Here is a 26,641-nt window from a genome sequence, read left to right as displayed (position 1 = left end):
CTTTTTTCCTAACTATCTTAGGTGGATGATCTGCTCATTATTGAAGAGAAGATAGACCTGGAAGTGAGGTCATTGGAAACATGCATGTACGATCACAAGACTTTCTCCGAAATCTTGAACAGAGTTCAGAAAGCTGTGGATGACTTAAATCTTCATTCATACTCAAATTTGCCAATCTGGGTTAATAAGTTGGATATGGAGGTAGGTTTGAGGCGGAGGAGTAGTATGTGTTTAGAGGTAACATTCAGGTGCAAAATATATTTTGATTATCATCTTTGTAGTCACCCGGGGTGACTTTTCATTATAGTCATACTAGAGACTAAATTCTCATTCCTTGAAAATTTCAGTGTATTTTTGGTATGCAGAAGATACAAGACCTGTGTTGGGGTTTTTTGCTGTTGGCTTTTGGGATCAATTCATTCAAGGGAAGTTTTGTCTTTTGAAGAAAAAAGTTTGATACAGTTTGATGGGCTAAAGGGTCCTGGCAAGCAAGGTAGATAAAGGGTGGTGGAAATTTGCTATCCTGGTAGCAAAGACTTGTTGCCATCATGTTGTTTGCTTCTGCCTGTTAAGTTTCAGGTTATTGATCACTAGGCCAACTTCAATACAGTTAAAATTGTTTAATTACATTGAAGTCCATGAGGACCCAGGAGAAGCTTTGAATTATATTCAGTGCAAGTTTACCAAAACTCCTGAACGTTTTTAATCACGGAATGGTTTGGGTTGGTAGAGACGTTAGAGATCATGTCGTTGCAGCCCCCATGCCATGGGCAGTGATTCTGTTGCTCAAAGCCCCATCCAGCTTGGCCTGGAGCACTTTCAGGGATGAGGCATCCATAACTTCTCTGGGCAACCTGTTCCAGTGGCTCACCACCCTAATACCTAATCCAAACCTCCTTTATTTCAGTTCAAAGCCATTATTCCCTGTCTTATTGATACAAGTCCTAGTAAACAGTCACTCCAAGTCTTGTAAGCTCCTTCTGGTGCTGGAATGGCTTAGTAAAGGAGCATTTGGTTCTTTGAGGCGCTATGGTGCCTGTCAGAATGTATTGATAGTGGAGATCTTCATGCAGTGAATATGCAGGTTTTTCCTCCGATGTGTCTCATTTTCTTTAGATTGAAAGAATCCTGGGTGTTCGTTTGCAAGCTGGACTGAGGGCCTGGACCCAGGTTCTTCTGGGACAAGCAGACGACAAAGCAGAAGTTGACATGGATACAGATGCGCCTCAAGTGAGCCATAAGCCTGGTGGTGAACCCAAGATCAAAGTAAGTTTTCCTCTGGTTTTTTTTCACTTTAGATTTTTTTGGTTGGTTAGTTTTTTCCTTATTGTAAATTAACTGATGCAGAAATTATTTCTGAGGGTTATGTGGGAGACAAATATTTCTTCTGCATCTGTGTTTGGAGAAATATTTTCCTCTTTGCATTTAAGTGCAAGCTGATTTTTGAAAAGTGCTTCTTGAAGTCCAGAATTATTGTCTATACATAGCACTATCTGCCGGTAAAACAAGGTGTTTTTACTGTTTCTGCAGAACATTGTACATGAACTAAGAATAACCAATCAGGTGATATACTTGAATCCACCAATTGAAGACTGTCGATACAAACTTTACCAAGAAATGTTTTCTTGGAAAATGGTAATCCTGTCACTGCCAAGAATTCAAAGTCAGAGGTATCAGGTAAGTGTAATGAAGCTGTATCTAAGTCTGAGCAATTGCTTTCACTTACTAATTAACTGTCCTCAATATATTCGTGTGTCGATCTAAAACCAATCCTGAGTGCCCTGGAACTTCATGCATATCACACGTATAACTGTGGTTCTTAGGTTGGAGTGCATTATGAGCTGTCTGAGGAAGAGAAGTTCTATCGTAATGCATTGACAAGGATGCCTGATGGCCCTGCAGCTCTGGAGGAGTCATACTCAGCTGTCATGGGAATTGTGACTGAAGTGGAGCAGTATGTCAAGGTAGGAGGCTGACAGGATATAATGGAACAGTTAAAATGAACATGGACTTTCAGTTTTCCTGGGGGCTGGAGGGAAACTCATCCTTTGGAATATATTGGAGAAGTTCTGAACATTGTGAAATACCTCCACTAGGTTTGGCTGCAGTACCAGTGTCTATGGGATATGCAGGCTGAAAATATATACAATCGTCTTGGAGAAGACCTGAATAAGTGGCAGGCCCTTTTGGTTCAGATAAGAAAGGCAAGAGGAACATTTGACAATGCAGAAACCAGAAAGGAGTTTGGACCTGTTGTCATAGACTATGGCAAGGTAAGACATTGTAATTATTTGTTGTGGTAAATGCATTGAATTTCAGAATAGGCAAATAAGAGAATACAGCAAGGGTGACAAATTACTATTACGTAACATTATTCGCTTGTAGGTACAATCAAAGGTGAACTTGAAGTATGACTCCTGGCACAAGGAAGTGCTCAGCAAATTTGGCCAAATGCTCGGTCAGAATATGACAGAATTTCATTCACAAATTTCTAAGGTAAGAAAAGTCTTAATTCCAGTTTTTTCTGTTTTAGATCAACTGTTGTAGAATGCTAAAACGCTGATTTGCTGATTTGTGCCCTTAACAGTCCCGTCAAGAGCTGGAGCAGCATTCTGTGGACACTGCTAGCACGTCAGATGCTGTGACGTTCATCACATATGTGCAGTCCTTGAAACGTAAAATCAAACAGTTTGAAAAGCAAGTTGAGGTAGGTTTGTTGTCTTTTGCTAATGGCTCTGACTTGTGGAAATGTCAGGCTTAGCTCATAAAATGTAGCTTCATCATAATCATAAAACGATATTCAGGTTCTCTTAAAAACAGACTCAAACTTCATATTCTTAAAAATCTTGTGAGCTCTATAGTGAGTATTTATTAAAGTATGCTTATTTAGCCTTGCAACTTAAGTTTTGTCTTTTTAACTTAAAACCACTGTGTCTTGTAGCTTTATCGCAATGGTCAGCGCTTGCTTGAGAAACAAAGGTTCCAGTTCCCTTCCTCTTGGCTGTACATTGACAACATCGAAGGAGAGTGGGGTGCCTTTAATGACATTATGCGTAGGAAAGATTCTGCCATTCAACAACAAGTAGCAAATCTGCAGATGAAAATAGTTCAAGAGGATCGTGCTGTGGAGAGCCGAACAACTGACTTGCTGACAGACTGGGAGAAAACAAAGCCTGTTACAGTAAGTAGAGATGATTAATATTCAGTGAATGAAGTAGATTTTCTGCATCCAGTAAGAAGTAGGGAGTTTGTTGTTATGCTTTTTTTTGTCGTTTTTATTTTAGGTGATAGTAAAAGGCTTTTTAAGGGTTCTATAATAACCTATCATACTGTTGATTTTTGGAAAGAGTTGCAGAGGGAAATTTACCCTTAAAACATAGGCTTCTGTTAGGTGCAGAAAACTAAATTACTTCATTGACTAAGAGAGCTTTGTCTGAAACAAGTGTATGTCAGAGGTATGCATGTAGGAGGATTCAGAAGCAAGCTGCTTTTTGCACTTTTTTTTCCATGAAGTGCTTTTTAGTAAAGCCACAACCTGCATGTAAAAATAAAATGAGACTTACTGTGGACTAGTACGTTGTCTTATTGTCAGTAAAATGGAAATGTGAAAAAATGAGACAAACCAACATTTATATTTAGTCCCCACTTCTAACTTGCCTTCAGTGTAACTGTAGAATTATCGGATTAATGTATCCCATGCAAACTTTAGGGAAATCTGCGTCCAGAAGAGGCTCTTCAGGCTCTTACCATTTATGAAGGAAAATTCGGCCGGCTGAAGGATGACCGTGAGAAGTGTGCAAAGGCCAAGGAAGCTCTGGAGCTCACAGATACTGGGCTGCTCAGTGGCAGCGAAGAGCGTGTCCAGGTACAACCCGCTCACACACCTTCTTGCCAGTTTCGGATAAAAGTGTTTCCGTTCCATCGTTTTCTCCCTCAGCAGAGAGTGACTTGTAGTGTGTGCTCTACTAATACCAGGGCACAGTCTCCACATTGACTCAGTTCTAGCCTTCTGAGCTTGTCTGTGATCTCTTCCTTGACTCTTCCTTATTCTTTTGAAACGGATAGGTGAACCAAAATGGAAAATTTCATCTTGGTCATTTGCTGTTCTGTTGAACTGGCAAACTATCCCAAGGTTTTTGATGGATTAGAAGTATTTTGTTTAAGTCACTCATGCTCTTGACTTCGAAAAAATTAGGAATAACTGCTGATGTTTGATACATTCTTTATTACAGGTAGCCCTTGAAGAGCTGCAGGATCTCAAAGGTGTCTGGTCTGAACTCTCTAAGGTCTGGGAACAGATTGATCAAATGAAAGAACAACCCTGGGTCTCAGTACAGCCTCGCAAGGTACTTCACTTTTGTGTACATGAACAATGGAACTGCCACAAGTATATGCAAATTAGAAATTAGGCCTCATGGGACAGACATGCTCTATTGCCAGTTTGAATCATTTTCAGTGTTTAGGTACCTTTTTCAGTATCTTGTGAGCATGTTTCTTCTGAAGCTGAGCTAAAAAATATTCACAGGATTGTCATAATTTAAGTAATCTTACAGAGAATTTATGCAGTTTCCATAGTTTGAGATTGGACTGCATCTACAGAGAAGAAACTGCTGTTTTTAAATAGGCTGTTGGACTTCATTAGAGAAACTTCATTATACAGTTGGGTAAACAGCATTGATTTTAGTTCAGTGCTCAGGAGGTAAGGAGCAATAATCTGTAAACTAATTGCCTGTGACAAGACTGCATCATAAATGTCAATCAGACCAATAAAACTATATTCTCAACTGAGGAGTCACCACATCTTAGGTAAATACAGATAATGCTTAAAAGAGCTGTCCTGTTGCTAATGTCTCATTAGAGTGAATTTTCTGTAACAAATGTATAGGCAACCTGTATGGTTATGTACACAGGACTTGTAGAGAAAGATTTCATTACTTTTATGTTTCTGACAGCTTCGACAAAACTTGGATGGTCTGCTGAACCAACTGAAAAACTTCCCTGCCCGTTTGCGGCAGTATGCCTCCTATGAGTATGTTCAGAGACTTCTGAAGGGCTACATGAAGGTAAGTTGCACACATTTCTAAAATGCATGTGTTTTATATTCAGGTTCAAGGGTGTAACTTGCTTTCTTTTCTTCTGTAGATAAACATGTTAGTTATCGAACTGAAATCCGAGGCACTTAAGGACCGACACTGGAAACAACTGATGAAGAGGCTTCATGTTAACTGGGTTGTGTCAGAATTGACCCTGGGCCAGATCTGGGATGTCGATTTACAGAGAAATGAAGCAATTGTCAAAGATGTTCTGCTCGTGGCTCAGGGAGAGATGGCTTTGGAAGAGTTCTTGAAACAGGCTAGTATCAGCTCTTGTATGTATGCATGTAATAGCAAATCTGAGGGTTGCTGTTAGGTGGCTACTTGTGTAGTAAACAAGTGCCGAGACTTCATGATTTGCTCTGTTTTGGGGAACAGTTTAAAGCTATGTAAACTTCCTCTGATGAGACTTACATTATTCGGGAAAAGCAGTTCTTGGTAGTGACTGCAAAGATCCCACCTTGAACTGCTGCATCATAGTCTCAATCTTTTTAACAAAAGCTTGAGTGTAAAGCCAGAATCTTCTGGTAGAAAAAATAGTACCTGATTACTGCAATACTTTACTACTTAGTAACTATGTTGGAGCAGAAATGATTGATGTCATATCTTAAAACATCTTTTTGTTCAGATAAGAGAAGTGTGGAACACCTATGAATTGGACTTGGTCAATTACCAGAACAAATGTCGTTTGATTCGTGGATGGGATGACCTTTTCAACAAAGTCAAGGAGCACATTAACAGTGTGTCTGCTATGAAGCTGTCACCATACTACAAGGTAAAATGGAAAACAAAGCTAAAGAATTTTTGTTCATTTCTGCCTTCCACTTCTGTTTAGTTTATATTTTTGTCAGCAGGGACTATATTCACTGTTGAAAGCTGACAGACTGTTAATTGTATATACATACTTTGTAACTCTCAAAAAACTGTTTCCTCTAATAATTATTAGTAGTCAAACACTTGATAATATTAAAATGAATATTAATGCAGTGTTTAAACTTCAGGTGTTTGAGGAAGATGCCCTTAGCTGGGAAGATAAGCTGAACCGTATCATGGCACTCTTTGATGTCTGGATAGATGTCCAAAGGCGATGGGTCTACCTGGAGGGTATCTTTACTGGCAGTGCAGACATCAAGCACTTGCTGCCTGTGGAGACCCAGCGGTTCCAGAGGTAACTTCATTTTGTTATTTTCTTGCCTCCCTTTGAGGCGCCATGTGGGCAGGCCTGACACTTCTGTAGCACTGTAGCCTGAGACTCACTGTAGCACTCTCTGAGTTGAAATACTGACTGCATTCTTACCTGGTCCAGCTGGATTACAGCTGCTGTAGATACAAGTTCATCAAGCAGAGAGGTACAACTATAGCACAAAATGTTTATAGTAAATGGACAGATGTACAATTTTTAGAAGATGTTTTAGACTCAGGTGTTTTTTCTTGCTAGTTCCTGTCAGTTACGTCAAGGGTTTTTCTGGCACTGTGGCTGCAACAAACAGGCCAGTTTCTGTTGCTGTAGGCTTTAATATCACCCTTTAAACATTATTTGCTTCCTTTTTTAAGTTGGTCTGATCATACTTGCTCATTCCACACACTTCCAGTCAGATCAAAGAATCAGATTTATGCATCTCTTCAGGAAGTAAAGATAGTAGACCTGCTCTGAACTTGGTAGATTAAACATTACAAAGAAGTTAGATTTTGTTGTTGTGGATTTGAGGTAGATAAAGAGGAATTTGGGGAGTTAAGGCTTGTGTTCCCTAGAGCTGCTGCAGCCATTAGAGCTGGGGTGGTCATTTAGAGACAACTTATTTGGTGTTCTGTAGGCCTGTGGTTACTGAGTTGGCACTAACGTATTGTTTATTTTACTTGCAGCATCAGCACTGAATTTTTGGCACTCATGAAAAAGGTGTCCAAATCCCCACTTGTGATGGATGTTCTAAACATTCAAGGTGTGCAGAGATCATTAGAGAGACTGGCAGACTTACTTGGGAAGATACAGAAAGCTCTGGGAGAATACTTGGAAAGGGAGAGGTCCTCTTTCCCTCGGTAAGCAGTTGGCTCCTGAAGTAACCTGATGCTTCTGTGCAGGAGTTGGTGTATGGCTCTGTAAAGCCTCTGACAGTTCTCCTATGGTGCATATATATGAGATGTTATGACCATTTAAATGTGTATTGTCTATATACAGGATTCAGTTACAGCTACTTCTCCAGAAGTGGGGCTGAAACTTCCTTTATTTGCTCATCCTGGGTGCAGGATTTGGATATTGCCTAAGGAACCATTGCAGCTGATTTCTGTAAACTGAAGAGGTTCTTCTGACATTGTATTGAAGGACTGTGTCTGAATTGTCACAGTCCAGTTATTAGGTCATTATTTGGCCTTACCTGTAGTGCTCAACTAGTTTGTCACTTAGCATGAGAAAAAAAGAGTTGGGGAGATACTGAGTGGGAGCTCTTCCTGGCTGATAGGCAATTCATTTGCAAACCCAACTGTGGGTGTTGCAGAGATGGATAAGTAAAGAAAATGTTCCACACTATGGAGCATGTGTACACTTCTGTATGGTACAGACCACGTGAACTTAATGGTAGCACTGAGATATAACTGCTAGCAAATTTATGGTTCATGAGCTCCTGTGTTAAGGAAATGGTTGTCAATTACTTCCACTGTAGTGGCCATGGATGAAGCATAAATTGTAAATTAAAAGTGATAGTTGGAGTTCTGATATAGATCAAATTTTATGTGATTAACAGGTTCTACTTTGTTGGTGATGAAGACTTGCTTGAAATCATTGGAAACAGCAAAAATGTTGCTAAGTTGCAGAAACACTTCAAGAAAATGTTTGCTGGAGTTTCTAGCATTATTCTCAATGAAGACAATTCTGTGGTTCTTGGGATATCCTCACGTGAAGGAGAGGAGGTATAGCTGCAGTATTTCTTCCTAAATAAAATTCTGAAAATAAGTGAATGTGGGCTGGCTTAAACCTTTAATTCTTGCAGGTGCTGTTCAAAACACCCGTCTCCATCACAGAACATCCCAAGATCAATGAGTGGCTCACTCTTGTTGAAAAAGAAATGAGAGTGACCCTTGCTAAATTGCTTGCAGAGTCTGTTACTGAAGTAGAAATCTTTGGAAAAGCAACTTCAATTGATCCAGCAGTCTACATCTCTTGGATTGACAAATACCAGGTATTAATGTGGAACATTTAAGTATACTGCAGCTTGGTTACTTCAGCAAGGAAAACAATCTGATGAGGTTTTTTTTACACAGGCTCAACTTGTTGTGCTGTCAGCCCAGATTGCTTGGTCTGAGAATGTGGAGTCAGCCCTCAATGGTGGAGGTGGAGACAACAGTCCCCTCCAGTCTGTGCTGGCCAATGTTGAGGTCACACTCAATGTCCTGGCAGACTCTGTGCTGATGGAGCAGCCACCCCTTCGCAGAAGGAAACTGGAGCACTTGGTAAGTAAGAACCTCCTTTCCTCTTCAGGGTTTACAGGTGAGCATTTTTAAATTTTAATGAAAAGATTGATCAGTCTAAGGCTTACTATTCCTCCAGGAAACGATTTTGTGCTATGTAAGCAATTACATTAAGGCCTGATCCTTAATGTCAGTGGTGGTAGTTTTTCACTCTAGTCAGCTTAATGCATGATACCATATTATAGGCTATCTCATTGAACTGATCTTCAAACTGGATCTTCCAGGTATGGAAGTTACTGATTCTTTTCATTCAAATGTGAAATATGTCATTAAGTTGCTTATTGTTGTAATCATAATATGCTTTTGTTTGTAGATAAGGATTGGAGTGGGGGGGTGGTGAATTAAAATCATTCTGGGTTATTTCTAGAGGGAAATACCTGGCTTCTGGCAAGTAAAATACCAAGTTCAGTACTGTAATAGATTAACAGGCTAACTGGGGCAAAATACTTTGATGTAAACTAGGAAAATCATTAAGAACAGTAGGCAACGTTAGTTTGGGCTTTGTAGCAACAGATTTTAAACCAGAGACTGGTTTTATGTTGTAATTTCTAAATGATGGCAATTCACTGTGCACATAGCTATGAGAAGCTGTAGGATTCCTGTCTTTATTAGCCTTTGTTGGTTTCTGTTGTGGGCTTAAGGAGTTACTTCATTCTCCAGATCACTGAGTTGGTGCACCAGAGAGATGTTACAAGATCACTGATCAAAAGCAAGATCGACAACTCCAAATCCTTCGAGTGGCTCAGCCAAATGCGGTTCTACTTTGACCCAAAGCAGACAGATGTGTTGCAACAGCTCTCCATTCAGATGGCAAATGCTAAATTCAACTATGGGTTTGAGTACCTTGGAGTTCAGGATAAGCTGGTACAGACTCCTCTCACTGACCGCTGCTACCTGACCATGACACAAGCCCTGGAGGCAAGACTTGGAGGATCACCATTTGGTAAGTTTGGGAGACAAATGTATAAGATTCTTATTTCTTGTAATATATATGAGAAAGAGTGGTTTAGGTCACTTAAAGAATCACTAGTGAGGTATCAGCAAAGGCAGGTTTAATAAGAATTTGTAAAAGCACAACAAATTCTATGGTGGGGTTCATTCGATTACTTACTATATAGTTAAAGCACACAAGAAAAGATCAGATTAAGAAAATCTAAAATGGTTTATGTGGAGACTGGGGACACAGAAGGATAAAGCAGAGATTACAGTAACGGGATGCAGAGCAGTAAGGGAGCTACTGTCGAGTCACAAGTCTGCTCAACTTAGATTCAGACTGGATCAAGTTTAAGTCTAAAGAATTTAGCAACACTTAATTGCCTAATCAATGCAATAATAGCACTACTTGAACGATTGATTAATTTAAAACAAAATGATTCAATAAGATTTTCTGTAATCACAGCAGTAATTTTACAAAAGGTTTACTTTAACTATAGACCTAAATTGGCAACACTCATAAGGCACACAGACATGAAGTATGTGCAAAGGTATACCTATGAAAAATTCCCCTTGAATTCAGTGAAATATGTCAGATGCCTTTGCATCTCTGCAGAAATGAAGAGTTGGGTCTCAAAGAGTGGGGGATATCAGTCCAGGTTCAGTTGTCAGCTTTCAATGGCAATCCTCCATTGCAAATTGGAGAGGTCACAAGCTCGAAGAGGCATCCCACTGGGAGAGAGTTCCTGGCCACAGACTGCTGCAGTCCAGGAGATTTCAAAGGATCTCACTTAGGACCACTGTTTATAGAGTTACAAAATTACTGATTTTAGTCATCAGGAAGTTTCTATCCTGGCCATAATCCGAGTTGGCCAGTTACTGAAACATTCCTTGAAAAGTCCAACAACAAAAATATTATTCTACTTGCTCTGTTGTTCAGACAGAAAAAAATGTAAGTCTCAAGGCTATTAAGTGGAAAACAGGAGCTCATTAGACAGCAGAAGCTGTGGGAGCAGACAGGGTTTCTGATAAGCTCAAGGGGACCTAACTGGTGCTGTTAATGTAGGCCAAGGCCCTAACAAGCATTCCTGAGACTGTGGTGTGGCCTGGGTTGGGGTTTAGGGGGTGGACTGGGGAAAGGAGGTGCACGCCCACAATACAGCATGAATGTGAACATGCAGAACACTTATAACTAAGATAGCAAAGAACAAAACGGTCTTTTGGAAGAAATCAAAACAGTTTTAGGTTTCGTTCAACCCTCCTGAGCAGGCACTTTCAGAATCCACATTGGCAGATTACACAAGTTGGCAGTGGTACTCAGATGATGAACTCTAAAGCATGTCCATCCCATTTCAAAAACAGGTCCTGCTGGTACTGGTAAAACAGAATCTGTTAAAGCTCTTGGACATCAGCTTGGCCGCTTTGTGTTGGTTTTCAACTGCGACGAAACGTTTGACTTCCAGGTAAGCTGTTTGATTAAAACAATGTAATCTTTTTTAACAAACAGTAGGAATCTCTCCAGAACCCTGGAACAGCCAGCAGTGTTTATTTTCAAGATGATTATGTGTAAGTCCTAACTGAGCTGGTATCTGTGGATCATACAGGACCTCTGTTAACAAGAAAAATGCATGAAGCAGAAGTGGGATGGAGCATTACTAGAGCAGAGGTTCTGGGTTTTTGAACAGGTAGCTCTGTAACAGCAGATGGAGGGAAGGGAAGTATAGGGGCAGGGGGTTAAGACTGGCTTTAGGAAAGTATCTTAAACTATGTAGTTTGCATTGATAGTACTGGTTGAATGAGGAACAGATGGGAGTGTGAGATTATTGAAGTAGCTATACTATTACGAAATTATCCTTTATGACATAGCTGTGTAGTTTATCTCAGCATGTGAAGAATTATTCAAAACTAAAAAAAATTATCCAGATATTTGATGATTAATGGCATCTTCAAACTGAGAACCAGATGAAATATCTCTAAACTATAATACAGTAAATTATCTTCAAATGAAAACCTTGCCAAGTGTATAGATAAAAAACAATATAAAGCATGGACAAGGAATCACTAAACTTTATGGACTCTGCCAGGTTGCCCATGTCTTTTTTTTTTTTTTTTTCTGTACAGCTCTATTTTGACCAGATCAGAATTCTATTTAGCCAGCATTTGGCTTGTAGGGGTGACTGCAGGAAAATGCCTAGGAAGTATATTAATAATCACAGATAATGCAATCCTTCCTTACCCCAGCTCCTTTCCTCCCTCTAACAGTTAAGACGATCAGGATGTCCCAGTGGAAATGTGTTACTCTGTTCATACTCCAGTGAACCTTTGTTCATGTACCTTTTCTCCCCTTAAATCCACTTGAACACTTGGTTCTATAACATCTTTACCAAATTGTTCCACTGTGCACTATTACTATGTACTTTATTAAAGGGCAGCGCTTTGTTGTCTTTTTTTTTAATGATTCCTAAGTTCTTGTAGTAGAAAAGGCAGTGAATAATTGATAACTATTCATCTGAAACCAGTAGATTCTAGACTTCCGTCATGTTCCCTCATGTTGCCTTCCACAGAATCTTACCTTAAAGGCTGTTGTTTATGTAGAACGGTTGTCATACTTTGGCCATCCAATTTGCCCTTCTGAGGGTAATTCTTGTACCTTCTTTGCAATAAAGGCCTAGAACTCCACCTGATATTAATGGTATCAGCAAACAAAACATCATGCCTTGGACTTAGTTTACCTGTTTAGGAACACACTGCAGTACAGTATGGAGTAATAGGGAGCTATGATGGTCTTCTGTGGTTCTCTGAAGCAGTGAAAGCTGAACTTCAGAACCCTTTCGTGTCTCCTACAATACTGCAAATGCAGTAGCCTACAAATAAACACAGCTTCTTCCTGCCTTGGATGCATCGTATAAAGTGCTCTTCTCTGCTCCTTTGCTGATGCAGTTGAGTGAATTTTCCCCTCTCCTTGCAGGCAATGGGACGCATCTTTGTGGGTCTTTGCCAAGTGGGTGCGTGGGGCTGCTTTGATGAGTTCAACAGGCTGGAGGAGCGAATGCTCTCTGCTGTTTCACAGCAAGTTCAGTGCATCCAGGAAGCCTTGCGCGAGCATTCCAACCCCAACTATGACAAGAGTATGTAATTCTTCTCTAACATCCTTCAGATTGTTTTGTTGCTCAGCTACATTTCTTGCAAATAATGCAAGGATGAAGCTACTTTTTGCCAAAACTTAAGTATTTGATGTAACTTATTACTGTAGGAAACTAAAATGGAATAATGTATGACTTCAGTTCTCAGAGTGATGGATCTGCCTGAGGTATAATTAAATGCACTCTCTTTTCAGCTGCAACACCCATTACCTGTGAGCTGCTGAACAAACAAGTCAAAGTGAGCCCTGACATGGCTATCTTCATCACCATGAATCCTGGCTATGCAGGCAGATCTAATCTGCCTGACAATTTGAAGAAGTTGTTCCGTAGCTTGGCAATGACAAAACCAGACCGTCAGTTGATTGCCCAGGTCATGCTGTACTCCCAAGGTTTCCGTACTGCTGAAGTTCTTGCCAATAAGATAGTACCATTCTTCAAGTGAGTAACAAGTTTGGCTCCAGTCAGTAACAATACAACTTATTGTTCAAAGCTGTAATATTCTTTGCAACTCACTAAGCACATTGTGCAGCAATCATTTCAAGTAAAGAATGACATTTACTGAGTGTTATGTTGGTTCGTACTGAGAATCAAATTGTATTTATCTCTTTCGCTTCTTAGGCTTTGTGATGAACAGCTGTCCTCCCAAAGTCATTATGACTTTGGCCTGAGAGCACTGAAGAGTGTGCTGGTTAGTGCAGGTAATGTGAAGAGGGAAAGGATTCAGAAGATAAAGAGGGAGAAGGAAGAGCGTGGTGAAGTTGTTGATGAGGGAGAAATCGCTGAGAACTTGCCAGAGCAAGAGGTAATGTGTGTGCAAAGTTCTTCTGTGACACAGAATGCACAATAAACAAAGAATGTAACCCTTCAGCGTTAACCATTTAGTATTAAGCCATGTGAACATAATAATGTTATTTACCAAAGGTAACTTGATAGCTTAAAAGCACCAAGTTCAACATGACTTCTAAGTCTCTGAATTATAGTGCAGAACTCATTCATATGAGGTGGTGCATCTGTGACACTTATTGCTGCTCAGCGTCTCAGCAATTAACGCCAAAAGCATAATGGAGAGACATAAGAAGGACTTGTATAAACTGAAAATCAGTAGGAAATCATTGGGTAGTTCCAAAGTTGAAACCACTTCAGTGGTTATTTTGACTAAGACTACCCTGGTCTGGTACTTAATCAGTAAACTATTTAGTGAAGTACTCCTTGTCAAACACATTTGGTAAAGTGAACTTAAAGTGAACTTAATGAAAAAATCGTCAATGAAATGTGACTGTCTCTCTGCAGATCCTGATCCAAAGTGTATGTGAAACTATGGTACCAAAACTGGTTGCAGAAGACATTCCACTGCTGTTCAGTCTCCTTTCTGATGTATTCCCTGGAGTACAGTATCACCGTGGAGAGATGACAGCCTTGAGAGAGGAACTTAAGAAAGTGTGTCAGGAAATGTACCTTACCTATGGTGATGGAGAGGAAGTTGGTGGCATGTGGGTTGAAAAGGTAAAACCGGAAACTGAAAATGTGGAGTTGAAGTTTATAAGACTAAATTTCCTTTTATATTATGAAAAGTCAAAAGCTTTTGAATTTTTCTTGTCTTAAACAAACAATACCTGAAATCTTAGATTAACTGCTGAATTTAATTGCCGCATTATTTCTTGCGTCACAGGTTCTTCAGCTGTATCAGATTACACAGATAAATCATGGTTTGATGATGGTTGGTCCCTCTGGAAGTGGAAAGAGCATGGCCTGGAGAGTACTTCTGAAGGCCCTTGAACGCCTTGAGGGAGTGGAAGGTGTTGCTCACATTATAGATCCAAAAGCAATCAGCAAAGATCACCTCTATGGTACTTTGGATCCAAATACCAGGGAATGGACAGATGGCTTGTTTACACATGTCCTGAGAAAGTAAGTGTTTAATAGCACAAATACAAAATGGCTGGTACATTTGCACCTAGGATAATTTCACCTTACTGAGTCTTAATTCTCTACTTCAATGAATATTTCCTTTAATACAGAATCATAGACAATGTGAGGGGTGAATTACAAAAGCGTCAGTGGATTATCTTTGATGGTGATGTAGACCCTGAATGGGTTGAGAACTTGAACTCTGTTCTGGATGACAACAAACTTCTGACTCTGCCAAATGGAGAACGTCTCAGCCTCCCACCAAATGTAATGTTACTTTTTTTACATTGTATTTATGTGCTGTATATAAGCTTGTTGGTTTAATTTAATATGTACTAGTGTTGTCCCTCTTTTTCATCACAAGCAAAGTAATACTGAGTTCAGATTGTGGTTTGCTGGAGTAAAGGGGTTTTGTGGAAACGTTTTATGTTACACTTAATCTGACCCTGTAAGACAAAATGTGAATTATATAAATCTTATGGTAAATGTCAATAATTATGAACTTACCTTAGGACAGTATAATGTTGATGTTGATTATTCAGCATTTAAATGAAAATGTGCGTATTTTAAAAGGTCTCTGTTTCTTCGGGGAAAGGGTTATTCTGTCGTTTTGATCTTGGTTGGTTGTTTTTACTCCTAAGTGTTGTTTTAAATTCTGTTTTTCAGGTGCGTATCATGTTTGAAGTACAGGATCTGAAATATGCCACTTTGGCTACAGTGTCAAGGTGTGGTATGGTCTGGTTCAGTGAGGATGTTCTCAGTACAGACATGATATTCAATAACTTCCTGGCCAGACTAAGAAGCATTCCTCTGGATGAAGGTGAGGAGGAAGCTCAGCGCAGGCGAAAGGGCAAAGAGGATGAAGGAGAAGAAGCAGCATCCCCAATGTTGCAGGTATAACTTAGATTGCATTATGGGATAAAGTAGTAAAAATGCTTGTATCACAAGTACACTATACATAGAAATTATGACAGCCTATCATAGAAAAGCTGACTTCCTCTTTACACATTTTTTCTTTCTTTTTTTTAAATATGAAGCATTCCAAAGTTTAAACAAAATATTTTCTTTCTGCGTGGTAGTCAAATGAGAATCAAATGCTTAGAGCAGTGTTTGTCTCCCCCAACAGATTCAGAGAGATGCTGCAACAATCATGCAGCCATATTTCACATCCAATGGGCTGGTAACCAAGGCACTTGAACACGCTTTCAAGCTGGAGCACATCATGGACCTCACCCGCCTGCGCTGCCTTGGCTCTCTGTTCTCCATGCTGCACCAAGCTTGCCGCAATGTGGCCCAGTACAACGCCAACCATCCTGACTTCCCCATGCAGATAGACCAGCTGGAGCGTTACATCCAGGTAAAGGCAGTCTGCTGTTAAGTGACTCCTGTGTTTGCCTAGGTTTGAGTTATTCATTGAGCTTCGTTCCATTACTCTAAAACCAATATTGGCTGTTGTTGCTTCTTAACAGAGGTACCTGGTCTATGCGATACTGTGGTCTCTTTCCGGAGACAGTCGTTTGAAAATGAGAGCAGAGCTGGGAGAATACATCAGGAGAATCACCACTGTGCCACTGCCAACTGCACCCAACATACCTATAATTGACTATGAGGTAAACCTTTCTTGTGCTAGAAGTGTTGCTCTTTCATTTTCTTAAAAGTTTGCTTTAGATTTTGGAGGCAAACCTGGAGAATAAACTACTAGACTATTTTAAATTTTACTGTTTCACACTTCAGCAAACACATCAAATAAACATTTATTTACAAGCGTGTTTAAGTAAGCACATAAAATTTGATGTCACTTAAATTAACTAAGGCTGAGCTGGATTCCTTCTAAATTGTCTGATTATGTTTTTGTGCTTCTAGGTGTCCATTACAGGTGAATGGGTGCCATGGCAATCCAAAGTTCCTCAAATTGAAGTTGAAACACACAAAGTGGCAGCTCCTGATGTTGTAGTGCCAACCCTAGATACAGTTCGCCATGAAGCATTGCTGTACACTTGGCTGGCAGAACACAAACCTCTGGTGCTCTGTGGCCCACCAGGTTCTGGAAAGACCATGACCCTCTTCAGTGCTCTCAGAGCTCTACCTGACATGGAGGTACACAAGAGAGTTGTGTGTGTCTGCACATGGGTGTGTGAATTACAGAGAAGTAGCAAGTCTTTAATCTTCTTAAGATTAAAGATAGCATGGAATTTATTTCCTAGCCAGAATTCAGTCATAGCTTCACTTCAGTCAGTCAGGTGTGTATATAGCAAAAAATAAAAATTGTGTTGAGGAGAATACAAATTCATTTCTAAAGTTCTTTAGCCTAAAGCTGCTTTCTTCATTTGCCACTTCAGTAACAGAGGAGCATTCTTGCATTCAGTTAAAAACCTGCGCAACTGTTTAAGAGTAGCTCTCATCCTTCTTCATACTTGGATAGAGTGACAGTTACATGGGACTGTGATGTTCAAAATAGAGGGTTGGGCAAGAAGCATTACTGCATGGTAAACGGAGAACCTGCTGTGGGAAGCAAAGAGTATCTAGGCTGTATATGGCTGTATATATGTGGTAATATACCTGTAGTGTGGATGGGATTTGTACTTCCATTGTGAACAGCCAAACATCTGTTTTCAGGACTCCTGATACACTTTTTTCAGTCCTTAGTGTATTTTAATTTTTTTTCCACTATTTTCTTTTTAAGGTGGTTGGACTCAACTTTTCAAGTGCTACCACTCCAGAACTGCTGTTGAAAACTTTTGATCACTACTGTGAGTACAGGCGTACCCCTAATGGAGTGGTGCTGGCTCCTGTGCAGTTAGGAAAGTGGCTGGTGCTGTTCTGTGATGAAATCAACTTGCCAGATATGGATAAGTACGGCACACAGAGAGTCATATCCTTCATTAGACAGGTTTGTTTTTCTTTGTAATCATCTGTATCACAACAGCTACATATAGGGAAATAAAATGTTCCACTGATTTGATTTTATTTTTATGTTTTTGTTCCAGATGGTGGAACATGGAGGATTCTACCGTACGTCTGACCAGACATGGGTGAAACTGGAGAGAATTCAGTTTGTTGGTGCATGTAATCCACCTACTGATCCTGGAAGAAAACCTCTGTCGCACAGGTAATGTGTCTAGTAAATTCTAGGTAACAATGGAGTAAGAGTCAAAACTTGAGGCATTGATTATGTAATCTGTTCTTAATACACTTGTTTAACAACAGCTGTGCTGAAATTGTGTTCCTTGCTTTTGCACTATCTGCTGCTTGGTTCTTACTGACAGCTGGGCAGTAGACTGACTCTGTGTTAGGCTGTTGAATTACCTGTCTGAAACACTTGAGAATGGGAGCAGTCAAGCCAACTACAATTGCTGCTGATGATTTTGAATCAAGCTGTTACTTAATATTGGCAAAAGATAATGAAGATAATTGACTTTCTGTACTGTGTAATACGCTAATCTTTCAGATTTTTACGACATGTTCCTGTGGTTTACGTGGACTATCCTGGACCAGCTTCACTTACTCAGATATATGGAACATTCAATCGTGCAATGCTGAGGCTGATCCCATCACTTCGCACGTATGCGGAACCTCTCACCGCTGCCATGGTAGAGTTCTACACAATGTCTCAGGTAACTTGTTAAGTGCAACTCCAAACTCCAGTTGAAGTTTGAAGAACAGTTGAAGAACTCCGTTCTTCTATGCTGAATCATTTGACATGTGTTGTTAGCCTTCCATGTGGATAATATGTGTACAAGAACTCAACTAGTTACTTGAGTTTTGGCAAAGATGACTGAATTATGCTGTCAGAGTAATATCTTCTAATGCCAGGGCCTGTAAAAAATATGGTGCAACTTCAAGATAATAGAGTAACTAATTAAGATTCAATTTTTAGGAGAGATTCACTCAAGACACACAGCCACATTACATCTACTCACCTCGTGAAATGACTCGGTGGGTGAGAGGTATATTTGAGGCATTAAGACCACTGGAAACCTTACCAGTTGAAGGCCTTATCAGGATTTGGGCCCACGAAGCCTTACGTCTCTTCCAGGACAGGTAAAAAATTCATGAGCTGGGGAAGCAAGACCATAAAAAGTTGCCTACTCCTTGCCAACTTCCATTAGAACATCAAACTAAAGTGTACTTTATGTTAAATAGCTGGAATACCAGTGAGAATATTTCCTTTCACTCCAGCTTGACTCTCTTGGAAGTTGTATAGGTACAAAGCAGAAATATACTTCATAGTGCTGCCATGGTGTGATTATATCCTCCCATTACAGAGCACTGTACTCACTGACTTACTTCTTTATCCAGGCTTGTGGAAGATGAGGAGAGACGCTGGACTGATGAGAACATTGACATGGTTGCTCTGAAGCACTTCCCCAACATTGACAAAGAAAAAGCTATGAGCAGACCTATCTTGTACAGCAACTGGCTGTCAAAGGCAAGTTAAAATCAAAAAAAAAAAAAAAAAACCAACCTACTTCAAAATTAAATAGATTAGATACAAGTGAGCGATGCAGCTCTTATGACCGTATTAAAGTGATAATCAGTGCCCATCATGCTGTTAAATTGATCTCCAAGAAATTTTTACTATGATTATCTGAAGTGGACTCTGCCACAAAGTTAATAGCTGTTATGCCAGAGATGCTACCATGGAATGTAAAAGCAGTATAATATTTCTCAAGAACAGTGCAGCATTACCAGGTTACAGTTATTCTTTACAGAATCTCTTAGATAAGGCAGTGACCCTTGAGCAATACTGATATTACACATTTTCTGGTGACCTGTTTCTTATAATCGGAAGTGGTCCGTCTGGGCCAGCTGTACAAATCCTGGTGAGTTTAGGCAAAAGTCCACCCAGCTTGCTACCCTTCTCTGACCAATAGTAAGTGACTAGGAAAGGCTGTTTAAAATAAACTGGGGAAGGGAGTAAGTCTGTAGTGCTACTTCCCAGTCTCTTTGGTAACTGGCAGCACAGGCTCAGCCTATGGTAGGTTCAGTAGATAGTTTAAATCCCATGCTGATACCTGTGCTGCTCTAGGCAGTGGACCTGTTCCTGTGCAAGTTAAATGAGTACAACGTTCTTAAGCTTTTGTAGAGGATTGCTGCTTTAAAGTATTATTAGTTCTGCTTTAGTGTACTCGTAAATTTACCCCTAAGCAAATTCCCTTAATCTTAACTTCCATGCTGTATTGACTGGTTCTTTTAGGATTATATTCCAGTGGATCAAGAGGAATTGAGAGACTATGTGAAAGCTAGGCTTAAAGTCTTCTATGAAGAAGAACTTGATGTACCTCTTGTCCTGTTCAATGAAGTCTTGGATCATGTGTTAAGAATTGACCGGTAAGTTCAGACTTCCATTGCTGCTCATATTAGCACTATTTAGAGTTACTCCAAACCAGAATAGCCTCTGTAGAGAGTAACAATGGAACATGGTCTCATTGTTGTCTATAGAAAATACACTGCCAGCCTCCATATAGCAGGGTCCTATCTGGAAAGGTGTTAGTTACGGTACTAGCTTGAAGCTTAGACGTTCTAGGAAAAGCTTCAGTGAGTTGCTAACACTTACCAATCACACTTGGTTGTGTTCTTTTTCAGAATCTTCCGTCAGCCACAGGGCCACTTGCTGCTAATTGGAGTCAGTGGAGCAGGGAAAACAACCCTGTCAAGATTTGTTGCCTGGATGAATGGTTTGAGTGTCTACCAAATCAAGGTTGGTGTGCTAAGTTTACTGAAAACCTGTAAGGCAAAACTCCCACTTACATATTGACTCCTAAAATCTCATGAAAAAGCTAAACCAAAATGTTAATGGCCAATGTTAACTCTTACCAGGTTCACAGAAAATACACAGGTGAAGATTTTGATGAAGACCTTAGGACAGTATTGAGACGCTCTGGCTGTAAAAATGAAAAGATAGCTTTTATTATGGATGAGTCAAACGTCTTGGATTCTGGATTCCTGGAGAGAATGAACACTCTCCTAGCCAATGGAGAGGTAAGAAGATTTTAAGTAAATATCTTTTGCAACTTTTTACGACCATAAACTATAACAAAACTATCTTTTGAATTAGGTTCCTGGTCTCTTTGAAGGAGATGAATATGCTACTCTCATGACTCAGTGTAAAGAAGGAGCACAGAAAGAAGGTTTAATGTTGGATTCACATGAAGAACTGTACAAATGGTTCACCAGCCAAGTCATTCGCAATCTCCATGTAGTGTTCACTATGAATCCATCTTCTGAAGGCCTGAAGGACAGGGCAGCTACCTCTCCTGCACTCTTCAACAGGTAATTGCTGCATATTCCAACATACTTTACAAATATCATTAAAACACTACTTTTGGGGAAGTCTTCACAAATGCTTCATATTTCAGATGTGTCTTGAACTGGTTTGGAGACTGGTCAACTGAGGCATTGTACCAAGTTGGCAAAGAGTTCACAAGCAAAATGGATCTTGAGAAACCAAATTACATTGTGCCTGATTACATGCCAGTTGTGTATGATAAGCTGCCACAGCCACCAACACACAGGGAAGCTATTGTTAATAGCTGTGTGTTTGTTCATCAGACTCTTCACCAGGTATGTTATTACACTGCTTAACTTACACTTACCCCTAGGCCATGGCATCATTCACCGGTTTCCTAAAAACCATGGTCCTTGGCATCCAAATAAATTTTAGAACAGTGCATTCTCTACAACACTTTGTTCCCTAAAGGCTAATGCTCGGCTGGCAAAACGAGGAGGCAGAACCATGGCAATCACCCCACGCCACTATTTGGACTTCATCAACCATTACGCCAACTTGTTCAATGAGAAGCGAAGTGAACTGGAGGAGCAGCAGATGCATTTGAATGTCGGTCTTCGAAAAATCAAGGAAACAGTTGATCAGGTATGTGTCTTTAGAACTTTGCCTTCTATAAAGCTGGAGTGAGTAAATAGATCTCAATACTCAATATGAATTCGCTCTTCCATCTTACAATCGATCTTAGGTGGAAGAATTGCGGCGTGACCTAAGAATAAAGAGTCAGGAGCTGGAAGTGAAAAATGCAGCAGCCAATGACAAGTTGAAAAAGATGGTGAAAGATCAACAGGAAGCTGAGAAGAAAAAGGTAAAAAAATTGTTAAATCTCTGTGCTCTATTTTTTTTACAAAACAGCCTACAGAGCAAGTGCTGGAAGAATTTCAGCTTCTAAAAGGTAGTATTTTGTCTGTGAAATTTCCTTATAGGTTATGAGCCAGGAGATTCAGGAACAGCTGCACAAGCAGCAGGAGGTCATTGCAGACAAGCAGATGAGTGTGAAAGAAGATCTTGACAAGGTGGAGCCTGCTGTCATTGAAGCTCAGAATGGTATGTTAAGCACCTCAGGGGATCACACTGTGGTCTTGGATCTAAAACTGCTCTATGGGAATGTGTTTTCTTGTGATCTGGGCTGGTCCAGTCTAATAAAAGTGTAGGCTCTTAGCATGGGGTTGAACAGAGTTGAAGAAATCCCTTATTTTAAATTTACAGTCTTTGAGCTGTGATTTTTGTGGTTTTGTTTGGGTTTTTTTATCCTGTGTATAGTACCAATCTGATTCTTGATCCTCCTCCTATGGCTTGTGGCTTAGTTTCTAGCAGACCAGCTGTAGAAAGACTAGTGATGCCTTGCTGCTGAACAGACAGCATACATACAAGTCATTCATTAAACTGGGTAGACAAATCACTGGTTTGAGTGAATCATTTTAGGCAGCAAAGTAAGTTGCCTGTGCCCATTTGGCAAGCTGATATTCATGGAAGTGTGTCTTGTAATATAGTAGTCATTCAGTAGTATCTGCTTCTCTGATAACCTCATATTCCTTTTTAGAATCTTGAAGCATTTGTACAAATCCAGGGTAGTTTGCTGGGCTTTGCTAATTGTTTGTTTTCTTCCCAATCAACACTGTTCATTTTTCTGGCACTGGTTAGCTGTGAAGTCAATCAAGAAGCAGCACCTGGTGGAGGTCCGTTCCATGGCTAATCCACCTGCAGCAGTTAAGTTGGCCCTGGAGTCCATCTGCCTGCTGCTGGGTGAGAGCACCACTGACTGGAAACAAATACGTTCCATCATCATGAGGGAGAACTTCATTCCAACCATTGTTAACTTCTCTGCTGAGGAGATCAGGTAAAGTGCAAGTGCAAGATATTTATGTGAACAAACCATTTACAAAGAAAAGGGAGTCTTAACTGGACTTTCCTCTGTGTAATTGCTTTCATAGCACTTGACTTCTTTTGACGCCAGCTTATTGCACATGGTGAACATGCAAGTGGTACAGAAAGTAGACTGCTGAAGCCAGGGTGTATCATGAAATTTGGGACAAAGCAGCTGCTTGTTGTGTGACTTAATGTGTTGGTGTCCAAAGCCACATTGTCAGCTGAAAGTGGTTTTGCAGCAGTAACAGACCAGGCTGCTGGTCAGCTTCCTAGCTGGCTCTAAATATGAGCAGGTCTGACTAGAGACATCTGAATTCCCTTCCAATTCCAGTTTTTTTAGAGCAGAGTTTGAACAGTTAGTGAATGACTAATCTTAAAATACTGATTTTTTTTTTTTTTAATCACCTGTAAGCTGTAATTTCTGAAACATGTTGAACATCCCAGGTACTACTCAGCAAAGCTGCCAGGAAATACTTCTTGTCATTAGTGAAAGGCAGGCTGGATAAAGGGATACTGAGCATCTGTGTGCTGACATACAGTGTACTCATGCTATCTGCAAAAATTTTTTCCTTGCAGTGATGCCATCCGGGAGAAGATGAAGAAGAACTACCTGTCAAATCCGAGTTACAACTATGAAATTGTAAACAGAGCATCACTGGCCTGTGGACCTATGGTGAAATGGGCAATTGCACAGGTAAAGCTAGCTTGAAGGAAGCAAAGGCAAGGTGAAAAGAGTGAGCTAGAATGCACATAGCAATGTCTAAAGGCTCTGAATTTGCCTTTATTCAGCTAATTATTGCAAGCTATTTTGCTTCCAAGAAATGGGGTAGATGGTTTAGATGAATGCTTGTGGGATATATAGTGCCATGCCAGAGAATTATTGACCAGTGGTGATACAGCCTCTGCACTGAAAAGCCAGGTTTACAGTGAGCACTGATGGATACTTTCTGTGTGTGATGCCATTCTACAGAACAAGACAACTCTTCACTGGAAAATGTAGTGCAGTCCTCTTAATGAGACTGCATTTGGCTTGCCTCAGAGTAGGACACACTCAAGGCAGACTTTTAAGTTTCCTAAAGGAATAGGCTTTGGGAATCTTACTCGCAGAGTGAGATACCCAAAAATGGTTTTACTTGCCTGATGGTGTTCCAATACAATAAAATTCTTGGCTTTAAAACTGTGCCTGCTTGGAATGGCATGATCTGGAGAGATTATTTAACTTGAATCTTGCCAACAGGCCCTGTCCTAATTGTTCTGTGGCTTAGCTCTACTCTTTTCGCTGCTAAGAAGGGCAGATCAGCACAGTACTAGCATGGACACCCCATGGAATATTTATGTAAAGTGGTGGTGTACACTTCTTAATATGGTCTGAACTGTTTGAATGACTGTGTGAATGTACAGAGCAGTACAAGGATCTTTGCAAGAAGCAACTACTTAAGTTTCTGTGCTTTTTAGTTGGAGTCCTATGGACTGATAAACAATACTACATTTCTCTTGAGTAGTTATTAATTCCTACATGGGTCAGAAGTACATGACTTTAAAAAGATGCAGTTGATAGTATATAGCTGAATGCTGTGGTTCCTGTTAACATGTCATTTTAGACAGTGTTAAGGTTCTATTTACCATTTGCAGCTGAACTATGCTGATATGTTGAAAAGAGTGGAACCTCTACGCAATGAGCTGCAGAAGCTGGAGGATGATGCCAAAGACAACCAACAGAAAGCAAATGAAGTGGAGCAAATGATTCGTGATCTTGAGGCCAGTATTGCCCGTTACAAAGAAGAATATGCAGTACTGATTTCAGAGGCTCAAGCTATTAAGGCAGACTTGGCTGCTGTAGAAGCAAAAGTAAGACTTCATATACCAATAATTTTTCATTCTTTAATCTTTCACAGTCCAAAATTGAATCCTTCGAATTTGAGAGTGGACTTAGTTGCTTCCCCTGTGCAGTGCATTTGAACTGTTTCATCTCTGGGTGTCATGAGGCCTCTCAAGAAACCTGTCTGGAGTTAAAGAAGTACCAACTCATGTTGCTATTTGGTTAACATGACAGTTCTCGTAAGGTTTAAAATATGTAGAAAGCCTTTGAAAACAGGCATGGATGTAGTGGGATTTTAATGCCTTAACTGGACTTCAAGGAGGGGAGTGTGGATTTCTCTATGTACTTGATCTCATCCTTGATACGTTGCTACTGTACAAGTAGTTAGGACTTTTAAGTTCCTCAAGGTGACAGAATCAACTGAATAAATTAGCACTGAAGAACCCCAAATTTAATCTCATCCTGAGCTTTTAAATTTAACTTGGGCCTTGAGTCAGAATTTCAGTGTTCTGAGAGATTTGTTATATAAGAACATCTCCTCATCTAAAGAATCTACTTCACCACTTATTTCTAGGTAAACCGTAGCACAGCTCTTCTGAAGAGTCTTTCTGCTGAACGTGAAAGATGGGAGAAGACAAGTGAAACTTTCAAAAACCAGATGTCCACTATTGCAGGAGACTGTTTACTTTCAGGAGCTTTTATTGCCTATGCTGGCTACTTTGATCAGCAGATGCGTCAGAATCTGTTCACTACATGGTCTCACCATTTGCAGCAAGCAAACATCCAGGTAAAGATACAGTCATGATAAGTTAACAATAAACTGATTTACTGTAGGAGTTAAGCTTTAGGATTGCTAGGTAAGGAATGGAGCTGTTGGAAACCTGTTGCAGCTTTGTAGAGCTGCATTTACTTAGTGTCTTCACCAGCTGGTTGGAGAAGGCCAAGTTAAACATGAACTGTGTTTGCTTCCTGCAGTTCCGCACAGACATCGCAAGGACCGAGTACCTTTCCAACGCCGATGAGCGGCTGCGCTGGCAGGCCAGTTCTCTGCCTGCAGATGACCTGTGCACGGAGAATGCCATCATGCTCAAGCGCTTCAACAGGTACTTTGTTCTGAGGGGTGAAGTTCTTAAGCAGCATTCTTGCAGCAGGCAGGGTTTTCACCTATTGAATCATAGTAGATCCTTCAAAGCACTGTTTCACTGTTCACTTAGGAACTCTAATGTTCCTAAAAGCTTCTCAACCACGTGAAACATAAAAACTCTCATTCATCTTTGCTTGCCTTTTTTTGTTATGCTCAGCTGTCAAAATAAGTTGGCTTGAACTGTTTTGTTATTTGAGCTGTTTTGTTCCTCAAATACAAACTTACCTTTTAAAACTGAAGTGAGTCATTGAACCTGCCTCAGCTTAGTGAAGGAATAAACAAGGTTTTAGAGTTGAGACTAATAATGCAATGTAAATTCATAAAACTGCTTAGACACTGTCTGCAGTCAAAACCTAAATTAATGAAAGTGTTTTATTATTAACTTAAGGTATCCGTTGATCATCGATCCCTCTGGGCAAGCTACAGAGTTTATCATGAATGAATATAAAGATCGTAAGATAACTCGTACAAGCTTCTTGGATGACGCTTTCAGGAAGAACTTGGAAAGTGCCTTGAGATTTGGTAACCCACTTCTTGTTCAGGTTAGTGGCATGATCTTGTAGAAGCTACTTAAAATCTTGGATTCTCTGCTGTGTATTAGAAAAGTTTGAAGTTGTTCTCTTAGTAGCATGCAAACAACTTTATTTTCAATTTGCCATTTAACAAGTAAACTAATGATACATGTGGTGTTAGTCCTGAGAAGAATTATTGAGCTAAAAAATCAAAAGAAGGTATCTCCTTTTCCACCATTTCAAGACCAAATTCTTTTATTTTGAATTGATCTCTCCATGCGATAAAATGAATTGCAACCTGTCTATCTGTTCTTTTGTTTTCATGTGCTTTTCCTAGTCATAGGTAATGGCAACTAATATGGTTAGTTATCTAGAATTAAATCTGCTCTGATAATCAGAGAAGTTTCAGTAATATAAAGAAACAGGCAACTATAGGAAAAATTGACTTTCACTTGAAATGGGCTTGTTTTTC

At 40.0% G+C, this 26,641-nt stretch overlaps 1 protein-coding gene across 1 annotated transcript in view; it reads left to right on the top strand.

Moving 5' to 3' along the window:
• DYNC1H1 (dynein cytoplasmic 1 heavy chain 1) overlaps positions 1-26,641 on the top strand; it is a 45,349-nt gene that overhangs the window by 8,191 nt on the left and 10,517 nt on the right. Inside the window, exons 9-57 of the mRNA XM_066321779.1 lie at positions 22-201; positions 1,117-1,266; positions 1,531-1,677; positions 1,824-1,964; positions 2,097-2,273; positions 2,386-2,496; positions 2,588-2,707; positions 2,942-3,181; positions 3,710-3,865; positions 4,233-4,346; positions 4,953-5,063; positions 5,143-5,352; positions 5,722-5,868; positions 6,095-6,261; positions 6,957-7,130; positions 7,832-7,997; positions 8,078-8,266; positions 8,349-8,537; positions 9,216-9,498; positions 10,851-10,951; positions 12,457-12,616; positions 12,826-13,069; positions 13,250-13,433; positions 13,922-14,134; positions 14,301-14,539; positions 14,650-14,806; positions 15,206-15,433; positions 15,666-15,896; positions 16,009-16,149; positions 16,403-16,636; positions 17,223-17,429; positions 17,527-17,648; positions 17,988-18,153; positions 18,417-18,580; positions 18,839-18,968; positions 19,737-19,870; positions 20,126-20,240; positions 20,360-20,521; positions 20,598-20,812; positions 20,899-21,103; positions 21,240-21,413; positions 21,514-21,633; positions 21,752-21,872; positions 22,470-22,665; positions 23,271-23,388; positions 24,327-24,542; positions 25,088-25,300; positions 25,489-25,616; positions 26,046-26,199. Coding sequence (XP_066177876.1) covers positions 22-201; positions 1,117-1,266; positions 1,531-1,677; positions 1,824-1,964; positions 2,097-2,273; positions 2,386-2,496; positions 2,588-2,707; positions 2,942-3,181; positions 3,710-3,865; positions 4,233-4,346; positions 4,953-5,063; positions 5,143-5,352; positions 5,722-5,868; positions 6,095-6,261; positions 6,957-7,130; positions 7,832-7,997; positions 8,078-8,266; positions 8,349-8,537; positions 9,216-9,498; positions 10,851-10,951; positions 12,457-12,616; positions 12,826-13,069; positions 13,250-13,433; positions 13,922-14,134; positions 14,301-14,539; positions 14,650-14,806; positions 15,206-15,433; positions 15,666-15,896; positions 16,009-16,149; positions 16,403-16,636; positions 17,223-17,429; positions 17,527-17,648; positions 17,988-18,153; positions 18,417-18,580; positions 18,839-18,968; positions 19,737-19,870; positions 20,126-20,240; positions 20,360-20,521; positions 20,598-20,812; positions 20,899-21,103; positions 21,240-21,413; positions 21,514-21,633; positions 21,752-21,872; positions 22,470-22,665; positions 23,271-23,388; positions 24,327-24,542; positions 25,088-25,300; positions 25,489-25,616; positions 26,046-26,199 — 8,364 coding nt within the window. The remainder of the gene's footprint in view (positions 1-21; positions 202-1,116; positions 1,267-1,530; positions 1,678-1,823; positions 1,965-2,096; positions 2,274-2,385; positions 2,497-2,587; positions 2,708-2,941; positions 3,182-3,709; positions 3,866-4,232; positions 4,347-4,952; positions 5,064-5,142; positions 5,353-5,721; positions 5,869-6,094; positions 6,262-6,956; positions 7,131-7,831; positions 7,998-8,077; positions 8,267-8,348; positions 8,538-9,215; positions 9,499-10,850; positions 10,952-12,456; positions 12,617-12,825; positions 13,070-13,249; positions 13,434-13,921; positions 14,135-14,300; positions 14,540-14,649; positions 14,807-15,205; positions 15,434-15,665; positions 15,897-16,008; positions 16,150-16,402; positions 16,637-17,222; positions 17,430-17,526; positions 17,649-17,987; positions 18,154-18,416; positions 18,581-18,838; positions 18,969-19,736; positions 19,871-20,125; positions 20,241-20,359; positions 20,522-20,597; positions 20,813-20,898; positions 21,104-21,239; positions 21,414-21,513; positions 21,634-21,751; positions 21,873-22,469; positions 22,666-23,270; positions 23,389-24,326; positions 24,543-25,087; positions 25,301-25,488; positions 25,617-26,045; positions 26,200-26,641) is intronic.

This window comes from Sylvia atricapilla, chromosome 6, assembly GCF_009819655.1.
Source record: "Sylvia atricapilla isolate bSylAtr1 chromosome 6, bSylAtr1.pri, whole genome shotgun sequence".
Lineage (NCBI taxonomy): Eukaryota > Metazoa > Chordata > Aves > Passeriformes > Sylviidae > Sylvia > Sylvia atricapilla.
This window is presented reverse-complemented; position numbering and strand designations above follow the sequence as displayed.